The 15552-nt window shown below is 45.4% G+C and overlaps 1 protein-coding gene across 2 annotated transcripts in view; it reads left to right on the top strand.

Moving 5' to 3' along the window:
- LOC115525502 (tubulin-specific chaperone cofactor E-like protein) overlaps positions 1-15552 on the top strand; it is a 145985-nt gene that overhangs the window by 72333 nt on the left and 58100 nt on the right. Inside the window, exons 9-13 of one of the 2 annotated variants that reach the window (XM_036064311.1) lie at positions 3542-3606; positions 6761-6894; positions 9828-10115; positions 13820-13957; positions 14300-14465. In XM_036064311.1, the coding sequence (XP_035920204.1) occupies positions 3542-3606; positions 6761-6894; positions 9828-10115; positions 13820-13957; positions 14300-14465 (791 nt within the window). Of the gene's footprint in view, positions 1-3541; positions 3607-6760; positions 6895-9827; positions 10116-13819; positions 13958-14299; positions 14466-15552 lie in introns of those variants that run through there. The other variant, XM_030332722.1, reaches the window with a different exon arrangement.

The raw sequence follows: 15552 nt of genomic DNA on the forward strand, positions 1-15552 counted from the left end.
GAGCACGTGACATAGTCTTTGTCAGCTCAACTAGGCTCTCCAGAGCAAAACTGCCCATTATAGAAGGCTTGCTTTCGGTGGAAAGTGCTGGACTCTTGTCCCACCACCTGCCCAGTCGCTGGCTGGGGGCCGCCCCAGGAAGAGCCTGCCCTTGGCTCCTACGCTGAGGCTGAGCCTGCAGGAGGTACCAGCTGGAGGCTGATGGCCAAGCGCACTTGTCACTGCATCCATCCCCACTGGTTCCAATCTGACCATCTCTGTCACAGAAACGGTACAGGCAACCTGAGACAATCAAGCAGACCAACAACAGCACGTAAAGCCCCTTCCGCTTGTTTTCAGGGAGTTGCATTTTCTGGGTGTGCTGGGGGCGTCTCGCCTCCTGCCTGAAGTGCAGCACCTTCACAAAGCGCACGGGTCTTGAGTTACTGGCTCCAAGCCGCCCCCACGCCACCTTTGGTCTAAATCTTGTCAAAAATCTTTGCTCACTTCACGCCTTCAACAAAATAAGCCCTCCTGCCGACACGGCATAAAAAGGGATTTTTTTGTCCTTGCCCCATCTGTGACCACGGAGCGGACGCCCAGAGTACGCGCGCACACACACGGACCGGCGTCCCGGCCCAACCGGTGATAAGCCAGGGCCAGCCTCTCCTGGAGCACTGGCACTAGCTGGTACCCAGATTCCCAAAGTCATTCTGACTCATTTACGCCACCGTCTTGTATATCCGGTTATGCCCAGACGGCACCTTGCCCCGGTCCTGCCTCAAGAAGGATGCATTTAATAGGGGTCAGAAGGGCTGAGATATAAATATCCTTGAGTGCGCGAAGAAAGAAAACCAAAGCAATTATTATGCCGCTGGCAGTTTTTCAAATAGTGGCAACCATTTTGCTTTAAGACGTTTAGGTTGAGCATAGGAGTAAAGACTTAATAAAGACTGGGCAAGGAGAAAGCTTTTCTAGGAGGTCTTGGATTTGCGTTTAATCTTATTTTAAATCGACACCCCCAAGAGTTAGATTTTCTGTTATATAGACGTGTGCCTCTCAGACGCAAATATTCTTTTGACGCCTGTAAGTAAATCGATGTGGAAGACTCATAATAGTGGTGAGAGAGTTGGTTTAACGTGCAAAATGTACTAAATTATGTCCCAGCTTTGGGGGAAAATACTGAATAAAGTAGACTAAAAACATTCCCCAAGAGCTCCCATTCATTTTAGGACAACTTGCTCAACTGGAATTATGTTTTTCTGTACAGTGGGGCATTTAAATGTCTGGTCAGAGAGAAATTGGGAGGAATTTTGAAATATTTTGACCGACTTTATGCCTCAGGCAACTTTTCCCATTCTGCATCAAATGTAGCGTGTTTTTACTTTGCTCACAATGCCTTTTAAATTATTTTCTTTACTGCACGTTTTTGTCAGGAGGGATCCGTCCCTCCCCTCTCTTCCTCCGAGGACCCTCAGCAGGCCTCAGGGGAGGTTTTCAGGACATGGTGTGGTTTTGCCCTGGTGAAAAGGGATGGTTTGCACGGCTTACCTCCTTTGGTTTTGTGAGGAAAGCGCCCTGGCCCATCAAGCTGTACAGCGGCACATCAGGGAGAAAAGGGAAGGAATAAAAACCTAGAAAAGTTTGAGAAAGTTCCTTTAAATACTTCATGCATACCTGCAGGGGGTGGGGGGTGGGGAGAGGGGTAGAAAAACAGAGTAGAGCCTATCTGTGGCAACTGGGGTGGGGGGAAGACTTTAGTAGAAAACCAACTTCATTTAAACGTTAGAGGCAGCAGCTTTGTTTGGAGTTTTAATCCCATGCTGGTGGATGCTAATTCTGTAACATTATACAGTTGCCTTTTTTTTTTTGGGTACAAAGGTGGAAGGGGGGTTTTCTTTTGTGTTTTTCAGTGCAAAGTGATTCTGATCAGAAAGGACCAAGGTTTCAGCTCCTACCTGACATTTCCATCTGAATCTATTTTTTTTTTTTAAGAGGGGGAAAGAAAGGTCTAGTTTTTCAGGAAAAGAACCTCTCTACGCAATCCTGAAACTGATCTTTAGATTTGCTTTTCCTTAATCAATAGAAAAAACCTTTGATTGCAACTCAACACTTATCTGACTCTAACACAGGACTAACTGAATTTTTGGTTTTACGAGGAGGGGATTCAGACATCATTTCAGGAATCAGAAATAATCGGCAGCAAGTAGGGGAGAACTGACATGAATTCTTGTCTTACCTAATTTTTGCCTGGTTTCCCAAGATCTGGCTTAATATTTCTGACAGTTCCTCCAGTCTCTACAGAACAGGTTAGTGACATTTTTCGTAAATACAAATACTTAAAAACGAATCCTCCTTACTGCTCTCTGAACTGTTTCCCTAAAGGCTCAAGTCTTAAACTCGCATGGCAGCTCCCTCTGCTAAAGCCTCGTGTGATCTCTGTTAGTCTTACTACCATTTTCAGCAAACGGACTAATATTTATTGTGTGCTTGAGACTTCAATGTATATACCTGACATTGAAGATTTACAATAAAACTCTCCCAGGGTAAATTCACTGATTTTCCATGAAAATGTGGCTGAAAAATTGCAGTAGTTTCCAACAATAAGAGGAGGGGTTTTTTCAGTTTTTGAGAATTCTATCGGAGCAGACTGCAGGGTCTACCTGTGTACTTGGTTCTCAAGCAGGTATATGCGTAACTTGGATCTTTGCATTATGTGCGCGCATCTCAGCTTTGTGGAGCGGCACAGACCATCCACGCTCCTCACGGAGGACAAAGCCGCCAGTTCAATGATTATTAACTAAGATGCAAACAAGTTCACTTTTGTGATGTTCCTGCTTTAATTAATTTGCTGGAACTAATTACTTGCTACGTACTGGATTCTATTTTTATTGTAATGCCAAGGAGCAATCCTGGCGTGGTTCCTCTCTATTACCAACGTGTCTGTCGTTCCTTTCACTAAGGAAAGTCAGTGGACAGAGTCTTCTATTGCCTGTGAATCTGGTCCGTACTTCAAAATGATGGATTGGCTCTGTCCTAGAGGGAAGGCGATGCCAAAACTCTAAATCCTCCTCTCCTACCTGCAGAAATACATTGTGCTTTAATCAACTTTTTATTTGCCCCTGATCAAAAGCTATTTTAAAAATGAGGAGAGCCAGGTCTCACAGAGGATGGATGCTCGTTCTAGAGACACAACGCAGGACCTGCCTCTTTAGAGTCTGGTCCTATTTCTTGTCCTTGGTAGCTACAGCATAGACGCCTTTCCTTTACTCCTTGCCACCTTCATTGATTCCATAGAATTGCCTGCAATTTGAATGATCTTATTGTACTTACGAACTGGCATCTCATGGGGGAGTCTAATTTGTTCGTGAAGCATTGAACTCGGGAGGACCTGCCGGCATTCAGGGAATTTCAACCTGATGCAGAACTGTTGATGTTGTTATGTGAATTTGTTCTATGATGGTTGTGATGTGGCTTGGGATTTGCTACCAAACACACCTGGTGTTCTATTTACTCTGACAAGCTGGGGATTTTTTTTTTCTTTTTCTTTTTAAAATTCCAGGATGAATTATTCATCATTACTTAGAATTTGGGTCTCTTTCATCTTCGCACTTGTACAGCAGCAAGGTGAGTACTCCAGAATTCCATAAAGCTCTTGATTAGCATGCTCTTGAATTTATAAAGAGATACTTTTGTTGGAACTGTAATCGTCAGGGCAGGTGGACATGTGTCTACAGATACAGCAAGAAAAATGTAAATCACACTCCGTGGTCAAGGGCAAACTTCATTAACTTTGAATGGCATTCACTTCGATTCTTCCTTTTTCTTATTTAACTTCAAACACAATTTATATATGCCAGGTTGCCCCATGTTAATGGAGTCGATCTTTAAAATAATGCAAATAATTTTCATTAAAAGTATATGGTATAAGTTCATGTGCCTGATGATTGATTCCAATGAGGGCATTTAACCAGTGGCTCAGGTTTTAAAGTGTATTTTAAAAATATACTTGTTTTAGCCCAAATCAGGAATTCCCAATGGCATTTATGTCTTTGACTTGTATATTCGTGGCCTTGTACAATGGCAAGAAAACCTAAAACTTGCAGTGAAATGTGAAAATTATTCTCCTCAGTGATTTCATCTTCTCTGGGTAGCATCGCCCTGGGTAGGTGAGAGGCTACATACATTTCTTTCTACTGTTTTTGTATTTTAGAGAAGAAATATGGGGAAATCTATGCAGATTTGAAACTTTTATGACTAAAATACTAAAGCATCTTTCTTGGTTTTGTTTGTTGGGTTCAGCTGACACATGCTTACAAGTCTGAGTAAACAGATCTATACTGCGTGTATAACCCTAACATTTTTTTGCTACAGTTGGGTAACTTTAAACAGTGATAATATGCAAACTATAGTGTGAAACCCCACAGTAATGAGAGTCCTATGGACCCTAGCCTCCTACACCTGCTCTAAGAAATTTATGTTTTATTTGGTGAGAAAAAAAAGTTCTGGGAGCATAGTTATATATTTATTGTGAAATTCTCAGCCTAAAGCCGGCATGGGTAGGCATCATCTTTTCTTTTGTTAATTCTGTTGTTAATGATAGGCCATGCTGTTCACAAGTTGTATTTTTTTTACAATAGTGATGGCTTTGAAGGTGGAAACTACTATAGTTTCAACCTACTTCCCTTTATTAAGCGCCTTTCTCATTCAACAAGTATTTATCAAGTACTGACAATATTTGGTATCTTTATTATTTGTATTCTTAAAATGGAAAAATTTGAACGATTCATTCTCTCCTGTTTAAAATCATGAACTGGTTAGGTTCACTCATGAAGAGAAGAATCTTGCAAATTTGCCTCACCTTTAGAGCAAGGAAAGAAGTTAGAGATAGCTTCCATGACCACACTTTCCTGTGTCCTCCCTGAGAGGTATGGACTTTCCTTTTCCTAGACAGACTGGCCAAGGCTTCCCAGAATCTGAATTAATCCTTTCATTGAAATGATTACAATTCAGCATGAATTTCAGCCCTTACTCATACTCGGGCACGACTCCTAAAGTGTTCCCTATGAAAGATAAATCCATGACATGGTTTGATTTGTTATTATTAATTTAAGAAAGTGCATCACCCTTCAAATTTAATAAGTGTCTATGTATAACGCTATGATAGGGATTATAAAGAGACTTTTTTTTAAAAAGGCCCTACCTTCTAGGAATTTGGAATTTGTTACGTGTGTGTGAAGACGAATTTTAAAGAGCCCTTGTTTGCCTGCTGACTGTGGCATTAAATAAAGAACGTCGGCTGCGCTCCTGATTACACCAGCTACAGCCCTCCTTAACGGTCCGATTTGGTTGGCTTCCTGGAGACTTCCGGGGCTCGGGGAACAATGCTCGTGCACTAATGACTGGGCTAGTTTCCTTGTTCTCCTCTGATGTTAGCCATTGGAAACAGATTAGCTCTCTGACCAGACAGATCTCTCATTCCCTGCTCCAGGAAGAGAGAAGCTGGCACTTGGCCAGGCCCTGCTGTAGTCCTTTCTGGTCCCTGTGCGTTCTGCCTTACATGAGCTGTCGTATCCTCACTAAAAAGCTCCTGAAGGAGCAGGACGGTCCTTGGCCCGCTGCTCGCCAGCCTATCAGCACCATCAGCACAGAGCAGGGACTTTCTCAAGGAGAGGACCTCGCCTGAGATTGGGGTGTTGCAAGCAGGTAGCTCAAGATCCATGGCCAGAAGCCCCAAATGGATTTGCTACTGGCCGTGAAAATTAACACTTAAAAAAAGGAAGAAAAGGTGATACTCTATGGTTCTATTTTCATTCAAGACAAGAAAGGACGGAGGCAGAGAAAAGATGTAGATTATTTCATAGATGCCATTGGACCTGATCATCGGTAACACAGACCTTGGGGAAATGGTCTAATTTCTTGTGCTGAACAAGGCCACCTTTACAAGAGTTTGGAAGAGACACTTCTGAGACATAAGCCAGGTTGCCAGGATGGGTGGTGATGTGGTTTACCAGAGGCGAGCTGTGTGTGTTCGTGCGATGACCCTCACCTTTGACCGGGCTGATGAGTAAGAGCCCTGTGCCTCCTCTCCAAAGAGTTCTCGGGGCCCAGCCTCCCTCGTCCCAGAGGCTCCCATGTCTGTCTTTCGTCAATAGGAACTGGGCAGAGAGCCCTCTCGCAGGGCCTGGGCTCAATGGAGTTCATTTGCGGGCCAGTTACTACAAACCTTCTCCTCCCACTTTTGTCCTGGCTCCAACTGTTGCTTATTTCCTTCTGGGATCTGGTATCTTCTACTGTGCAGGAGGAGGAGGGGACTCCTTTCAGGAAAAGACATGATAGTGGAATTCTTAAGCCAGGAGGGAGGTTCATAGCCATAAGCCACCGTCTCTCAGCTTGCCTTCCAATCAAGGATGAAGCTATCCTACGCCCTGCCAGACAGAGAAACCCCGTCTCAGTGCTCTGAGAGCTCCAGGCAGGGGTGATTTCACAGCCCTCCAGACAGTTTTAACCGTTGCTCTCTCCAGAACGTATGGAAGCACAGAAACAAAGCATGAAGTGATTTCTCCTAAGGAGAAATGGCATTGCTCCCATACTTTCCTTTCCAGAGGCAGAAGATAATGCATTGTGTACAGCTTAGGTTTAGGATAAACGAAAAGGCAGTCTGACTTGCATTTAGTTTGTAAGGCTCACTGAAAGAAGTTGGCTTTAGTGGGTGGGAGGGAAGCAGCTTGCCAAGCGAAGAGGGCCCTGCCATCTAGCTTACCACCGTCTCTCTCGACAGCTCAGCCCAGGGAGCTCATGTATCCATTCTGGCAGAATGACACAAAAACCCCGAAAGTAGACGACGGAAGCTCATCCGAGATTAAGCTGGCCATCCCCGTTTTCTTCTTTGGCGTTCCTTACCGCACCGTCTACGTAAGTGGAGGAGAGCCGGGCTCTGCTCTTTGTTTACCATTAAGGAAAACATTTTAAACACCTTCGTCCAGGGTTCCAGGAATGGAAGATTTATTGCCAGCCGGAACGACAAGTTCTGAGATTTCATGAGCTGATAGGTTTTATGATTAAGAAAGTCAAAGGTATATTTAATGGCTAATGTTCATAGTAGAGGAGTATACAGGGCAATAAATTGCTTTTGTGGGTGATTAAACACAGAAGTGAAGCAGAGGCCCCGATGCCATGAACATTATTTCTGCTACGCGACAAGATAAAAAGATACAATGAACCACAATAGGAGCAATATCATTTTTCTTTCCCTTCTGGGGGTGTGAAAAGTTTAGGCATCTGCTGTGCTTTAGCTTCCTACCAATTTGGAACAGAGCCAGAGCATCGTAGAGGGGTAATCAGCTATTATATGTAAGTTGTTTGCAGAACTGGCCGTCTTTGTTGGGTCTGAGCTATGCCATGGGGCCCCATTTTCAAACCTGCATGAAGAAATGGTACCATTTGTGTCAGAGTTCTCCTGGGCACCTGTGTTCTCAGGTTATTTATTTATTTTTTTTTTAGGTCTTTGAGTTTGTTGCTAGTGAATGGTGGCACACTGAGAAGGTTCAGAGAAACTGAACCTGTCTCTATCTTTGGCCTTAAAGCATGGGGTGAGGTGTATGTAGATTCTATCACATTCTATTCTATTCTATTCTATTCTATTCTATTCTATTCTATTCCATTCCATTCCATTCCATCCCATCCCATCCCATCCCATCCCATCCCATCCCATCCCATTCCATCCCATTCCACTCCATTCCATTCCATTCCATTCCATCTCATTCCATTCCATTCCATCCCATTCCATCCCATTCCATTCCATTCCATTCCATTCCATTCCATCCCATTCCATTCCATTCCATTCCATTCCATTCCATTCCATTCTGTGTCTTGCCCTGAAGGAAGAACTGAAACTCCAATGCCTCTGTCTCTGGCCATCTCTGCACCTGGGACCTCTGTATTGCCCACACTTTGATGTATCTCCAAGGACTGACACCTATCAGAAAGCGGCTCCCTCCTCCACTGTCGAACCAGTGGTCCTTGAACCTGCAGCATCCACATCACTTTGGCGCTTGTTAGAAATGCCACATCTCAGGGCACCCCCCCCCCCAAACTGCTGAATCAGAAGCTGGGAAGGGAGCCTGGTAATCTGAGTTTTAATGAGCCCTCCGGGTGATTCTGAGGCCCACAAAAGTCTGAGAACCTCTGATCTTCACTACAGAATGTAAGCAAAACACATGTGAGTCGATACCACCTCCCTCCGCTAGTCTGTGAGTCTTAATGACAGCTGTTATTTCCTAGCCAATACCTTGCTCTGGCATCCTGAGATGCCTTTTGGGGTCCACTTACAGCAGCGCCTCCTTAGTCTGTAACAGCCGATTGTAAATTTCAGAATGCGTTGAGCTGGTTTTGGAGATGAGAGACGTGTACAGGACTTCCATTCTGGAAGCCTTAGTCTCCCAGACCTCTAGAAAACATGCGTTTCATCGAGCTCCTCTTTCTCCTCTATTGTATCGTGGAGTCTGAACAATTCTTGCCCTTGCAAAAGGAGCGTCCTTAATTTGGGGTAGACTTATTTGGGGGCAAAATGTTCCCTGGGTTTCCAGTACTCTGAGTCGTGCAATCTTTTTCGAGCTTCTCCTCTGGGTTGTTGGCTCTCTCGCGCACCCAAGAGGCTCTTAACATCCTTGTAGCTGGATCTCCGCTTCCCTTCCAAACCATACACTGTGGCTCCCCAAACAGATTGATGCACCCTTGGTCCAGGCACTGATAACTTACCGCTGGGATCTGGGTCACTGTTAATGTCCATAATATTACTGATTAAGAGGATGCAACCAACAATTAAATGTATAGGCAAGTGATCTCCAGGTTTTCTGGAGGTGTTGCAAGTGTTCCCATCCCAGACATTTCTGCTGTCGAAGCCGTTGTACAAGCCACAGGTTAAATCAATCTCACGGAGCTGCAGGCACAGGCAGAGGCTGAATTGTGTACAGGTCCTGCATCAATGGAGTGTGCATATTGGCTCTGATTTGCAGTAGGCTCAGTAATTTAATAAGCTTACTAAGCCTTTTGCAAGTCATGAAGAAATCACCATAGGATAGTCATTTACATATACAACGTATAGATTTCACATCTCCATTTTTATGCAGAGATTATACAAAGAAGCCATCAGACTACAAGAGCTATCATGGAATTGGGCATCTGTAGGTTGTAACCTCGTCCTTGACGTGGGTACAGAGTGGTTGTGAAGTCAATTGAATCAATAGCAGTCCTTTAAATGCCTCATTCAGAACAGGATATGGTTGATCCTGAGATCTGAGTTCAATAATGGAGTATTTGATTTAGCTTTTACTGACTCTCTTCTACTAGGAATCAAGGTGTAATAAACAGCTCAACAATTTTTTAATTTAACTTGTTGCTTCCATGGTTTTGTTGTTGTTGTTGTTGTTGTTTTTCTAACTATTTTGCATCTGTCATGCTGGATCTTCTTTATGGTTCACATTACCTCTTGCCTGGCCCAATGTGCGTGCGCAAACACACACACACACACACACACACACACACACACACACACCCCGGTAGCATTTTATAAGTGTAAACAGAGATAGGATAAAGAACATGAAAACAAGACTGATTATTAATAAGAAATGAGGCTGACCACAAATTGGAAGTGAAAGAAAACCAATGAGTTTGTCTGGGAGTAAATGAACCTCCTCGTTGAGTGCTGGAAGCTGGTGTTTGGGGGTTCCAACTCAGTGGTTTAAAAGTTGTTTTCATTCATATGATTAGGCCAATGTCTCTACTGGTTTGTGACTCTGACGTCACATTTGCAGATCCATTCTGGCCAACCTGTCTTATTTTTTCAGGTCAATAACAATGGAGTAGTTTCCTTCAATGTGCTAGTGAGCCAGTTCACGCCAGAATCCTTTCCCCTGACGGATGGGAGGGCCTTCATTGCTCCCTTTTGGGCGGATGTGCACAATGGAATCCGGGGAGAGATCTATTACAGAGAGACCATGGACCCTGTCATCTTGAAAAGAGCCACCAAGGACATCAGGAAGTACTTCAAAGACATGGCAACCTTCTCTGCCACTTGGGTTTTCATTGTGACATGGGAGGAAGTCACGTTTTATGGAGGGAGCAGTACCACACCTGTAATAATTCAAATTTTCTGTTTTCCACTTCCTATCCTGAAGTCTAATTCTTGTCCGTCTTCACTGCTGTGACGGAGTCTAATTGTTAGAGCTGAGGAGTGTCAGTTTCCTGAGTTAAACTAATGAGTCTTGCCACCTACTTTCCAGGAAACAGAGGGAGATATCATACCTGAGCAGTCCAGTCAGCTGTAATGATATCTCGCATGTGTCATCTCTATCACTTATCATTATGAATATCTAAAAAAGAGCCTCTCCATAATTTTCTGGCAGAAGGTAGCATTCCTATTTTGCTGGAGAGTGATTGAGGTCCTGTGACCCTATCCAGGCCACATGATTAGGGGCCCGTCAGGAACCCAAAGGTCTTTTTTTTCTTGCCAGGGGCACAAATGCCTCTCTCTATCAGCTGATTTCCTTCCCCCTCCTTTTTTATTTTATTTATTTATTTATTTGTTTATTTATTTATTGCTTTTCTTTTTTTTTTTTTACAAAGCCTGGTAGGAAGTGGAAAATAGGGGGCTGGATTTGGGTATAAATGACCTACCTGGTTCATTTTATTATGTTATGACCTTTTTTTTTTTATTGTGACCAGGTCTGGAATTATTCATATTTGATGCTAATTGAAGTGGGCAGTTAAAGCGTTTCATGAATAAAGTTTCAACATCTGCTCTGAAATCCCAAATGAGCAGTCAAATAAAAGTCAAATAAGGAAGATTATCACTGGCATTATCGTAGAGATAATCAACTTTCTATATAAAGGGACAGAACACAGTTTTCACAAAAGTCTGCAGCTCGTTTGGGTGACTTTGGCAGTGGAGATTTTTGAAGTAGCAGACGTATCTCCAACTGTATAATTTCCAGTAAGCAAAGACATTCAAAACTCTGCCCTCTGCTTTCTTAGCATTATTTCCAATTCCATCTGTTTTCCAATTTCCTTGGCAATGAGTCAGTTGTTTAGGGATGGAATAGAAACTACTGAGTTAGAGGCAGAGGTGGAAAAGTGCTGGGCCAGCCATTCACGGCTGCCCGCATTGAGCACATTGTGTTTTAGAACCTTCTGACCCCAGAGCATGAGAATGCACTTTACCGCTAAGAGGTTCTGGAGAACAGAAAGATGCAAGTTTAAACAGTGGATGCGTTGGCTAGAAATAACCTCTCAAGCAGCATACATTTCCCTCTGTCATGTTATGGATTGCTAACAACTCCTGGAGTGATGTTTTATGTCCTTCAAGCCTCATACCTTACAACGTTAAAATGCAGGATGCTAGTGATCGATAAATTTTAGTGTCAGTGGGGGGGGAAAAAGGAGAAGAAATGCCCATCAAATGCTGACCACCATTTTTTCCAAAAAAAACTTCCATTGGCCATAAAAATGGCAAGATAATTTAGATACTTTCTGGTTTGTACTTTGGAGGAAATTTTGGGGCTAGGTAAGAACTCTTTCAATGAGGATGAATGAGGCAACCGCTAAGTGCTTTGGGCTCCTTGGAGAAAAGATGGTACAAGCCTTCCAAGCTGCTAATTTGTCCATCCATCTCTATCTTTTAAATTGACTCCTCTTCCATCTGTCGTCACCCCAGGTTTCCCCTCCTCTGTAGGAACACACATCACTGGGCCAAATAAGCAAATGGCGTGGGAAGTCTCTTAGAGGTGGAAGTTGCCATTCATTGGAAGCCTGATAGCAAGGAAGAGAGAAGAGGACATCTCTACTTTCAGGAGGGAAAACTAATGTTTATTAAGAGCTTACTGTGAGCCCAGTGCTGTGATAGGCTAGTTGTGCATTTCATTTAGCCCCCACAGGGATGTTGTGTCGTAAGCAAAACTCATTCCACCTGAAAGGTGGGGGCATAGGCCCAAGAAGTTAAGTGCGCTGCCCTAGTGACAAGCGAGGAGATTTGAACCTCACAGGAGGCCAAGCAAGGTTCAAGTTAATATCCCCTCACTCCAATTCCTGGACTCTCCCCTCCAGCTGCCTCCTCCTCCAGGCATCACTGAAAGTCCTCTGCAAAATAAAAGGGCTTTTCAAGAATGGAAAAAACACGGTTTCACCAAAAACAGATCGGGAGGAGCCTAAGAGCAAATGTTGAGGAGATACGTACGTGTAGGGTGTGTGAGAGCGAGGCAGAACGTGCGCGAGGGTGAGCCAGCCCTTGTGGGGTGGTTAGGGTGCTTGGTTGGCTTTGGGGTGACTTCTGGGTTGTTCTCAAGACCTGCTTGCACCAGAGATATTTCCAACTTTATTTCAGGAGAAGGGATATCCTCCTTGAAGGAGAATCCCAGTCTGGAGGAGGGTTGCTCTTCAGACCTCCTGTGACCTTGACTTGATGCCTGTCTCCAGAACCTGACCCTGCAGTGATCTTAGAGCAAAATCTCGAGCTGACTGCTCAGGCATCTCGGTGCCCCACTTAACTCTTTTGTTGAGCTGGGCCAAAGAGTAGAGGCATATACCGGCCCGACCCTATCATGAACGCCATCGGCTATGGCAGGCACAGAGCTCAAGCAGAGAATTCGCATTTACAAAAAGGGCTTTTCTTTACTTGCACCTTGTCTCCCTCCCCGAGACTGTCTAGGATGGGAGATTTGGGGCTTCCAAGATCCTCCACCCCAGTTTGATTACACAGGATAAGAATTTGGGTCTTCCTCTGTGTCTGACGGAACGTTAGCCACGATGGTATCAGACAGCTGGGGAAAGTGTGAGGCTTGAATGGAAAAGGTCAGCCTCCTCTCTTTTAGCCCTCCTTTTATTTGCATTTCCTGAAAACCCGTGTCGAGGGGTAGGGATTAACCAAGGGAAACAGTAAAGGACAGAGCTGGCTACGGCTTGTTTCTGGAAACTGTTTGCGAGGCTTGTTTGAATTTATATAACATCTCTATCCTAAAAAGGTGAAAATGAAGACCGCGTGTAATGACAGTGCACTAAGAGAGAGACTGGGGGCTCCGGCTCGAATCCCATCTTCTGTCGCTAGATCCTTGCAAAATGTCCAGCAGTTCATCTCCCTTAGCCCTCGGTTTTTAAGCTCTCAGATGAGAAAGGGCCAAAAAAATTGCCCCCCTTAGCATCGGTCTGAGGTACAGGCGGGTGTTGAGATTTCTGCAGATATAATGTGATACATAAATGCTCAATTAGAAGAGCAGTTTCTCCCCAAAAAGTGCGTTTTAAAAACCACATTCCAACTTCCATTTTAAAGAGGGGAGACAGCTCACCAAGATTAGCGGGTGTTTTCCAGGACGCAAGAGAGCACAGTGCAGACCTTGGCCCTTAGTCAACACTGACGGGCATTTGATGGGCCTCCTCCCCGCCTGCCGACGCCCCATCCAACCTGCTCAGGGAACAGGTGCTTGTGGCCCTTCCCCTGCCTGGACCACTTCCTATAGTTTATTCTCATGCTGCCATCTATAGGTGCTCACGCATTATCACAAGCCGAGCGGGGCCTCTGACTTCTCTGGTTTGAACCAGAGCTGTAAAAGGGGTGCTGAGTCAGCCCCTAGGTTCTCCTCAGGCAATTTCTCTTTTCAGGTGCATGCTCCCACATGTCTTGCTTTCCCGACTGGGGGCGAGAACAAATTCAGAGAGGAGGCAGAGTGTGAGGGCTGGCATTGGAGCAGCTCTGAGCTGCTGGGGGGCAGGGAAGGTGCAGGGTAGAGGGGGCTGGGGAGAGGAGCTTCTGGGAAGGGAAGTCATGAGACCACCCACTGCCATCCTGTAGGTGAACACCTTCCAGGCTGTCCTGGTGTCTGATGGATCCTATACATTCACGCTCTTCAATTATTATGAAATCAATTGGACCACTGGGACAGCGAGCGGCGGTGACCCCCTGACTGGCCTTGGGGGAGTGATGGCACAGGTATGTGGCTCTCCATCTCATGTCCACCGTTTCCGAAGTACTCTTCTCCTTGCTTAGGCTGCTCAGCGTGCTGGAGGGAACCCTGCCAACCGTTTTGAGCTAGAGAAGCGTGTCTGATTTTGCAGGTGGACCGAGAGGCTAATCTTGCCCATCTGTGGTACCTTGATGTGGGTGTGGCATGAACTAGGCAGGCCTTTCTCACCTGCAGTGGTGGCCCCGGGAACTCCAGGAAAAGGGGTCTCCTGATTTCAATGTGCCGGAATCTGAAAATAAGGTACGGGGGCCAGTTAACCCACAAGGGTGGTGTTTGTGTTCAAGTCTCGCCTTCCTTTTGCGCTCTAGGCAGGATTTAATGGTGGAAACCTCACCAATTTCTTCAGCCTCCCGGGGTCAAGAACCCCTGATATTGTGAATATCCAAGAGACCACGAACGTCAATGTTCCAGGCCGCTGGGCATTCAAAGTTGACGGGAAGGAAATTGACCCAGCCAATGGCTGCACCTCCAGAGGTAAAGGCTTTTCCTCTTCTCCATATGGCAAAGCAGGGTTTGCTTGGTGTGGATTGACAGGCAGGCTTTTAAGCCACGGGGGCGGGCTCGTTCCCGATGCCTTACTCTTGACATCTCTCAGCTGGGTAATGGAGATCAAGGCAATTTTAGCATGCACATTCATCACACCGGGAGCTGAAACCCTGCATTTGCTCCACAGCGGTTTTCGAAGTCCTTGCCTGGGGTGTGAACACAGCTTCCCCTTCGAAATAACTCCGCAGAAGTGGACGTGGCTCTTGAGCGATTGCTCAGCCAGAGGGACAGAAGGGAGCCCTCCTGCTTAACATTATTCTTGTTGTTGTTGCCGCCATCCCCCCCCTTTCCATTTTTCTTCTCCTCTTCACTCCTGCTTTGCCATCTGCACCCTGTAGATCTGCAGGAGTGGGAGAGATCAGAGCGTTGCCACGTCTCCACGGGAGTAAATCAGCACGCCCTAGTGTGATTAGAAAGAAAGGGGGGGAAGTGTCATCGTCTTCAGGGTAGCGTCTCCTAAACTCCTGTCTGCAGCGGCAAAACATACAGGAGTTTGGGGAGAATCAAAGCTGGCTTTAGGTCTGTGTTGAACAAGCTGTAGCTGAGCCTCTCTTCCTTTACGGTGGCATCCAAAGTTTGGGGCCTTTTCTAAACTATCCAAAACCTCTTTGGATGTGCAAAACAGCCCGGGACTCTCACAAGAACATCCTGGCTTATAGATTCCTGCTTCTTATGTGTGTGAAAGTATTCAGAAAGCCGTGTTTCTGTTCGTATTTCTGCTTCTGGAGTGGAGACTCCTGCAACTAGAATCAGGACATCATCCACCTGTCTATCTGTCCGTCCACCCAACCATCTGCCCATCTATCCGTTTAGCCAGCCAGCCAGCCAGCCAGCCATTCATTGCTTCTTTCCAAAGAACGTTAGAAAGCCCCAATAGGGGGGCTCCACTCCATCAGGTGCTGGGCATGAAGGAACTCTGGCTTTCATGACACTGCTGTGATAGAGGAGACAGCCAGGGGGACAGTGATGACACAGTCTAGGCCACATTGTAATGGACGAGAGGGTAGGAGGGCTG

The sequence above is a fragment of the Lynx canadensis genome, chromosome D1 (genome assembly GCF_007474595.2).
Source record: "Lynx canadensis isolate LIC74 chromosome D1, mLynCan4.pri.v2, whole genome shotgun sequence".
Lineage (NCBI taxonomy): Eukaryota > Metazoa > Chordata > Mammalia > Carnivora > Felidae > Lynx > Lynx canadensis.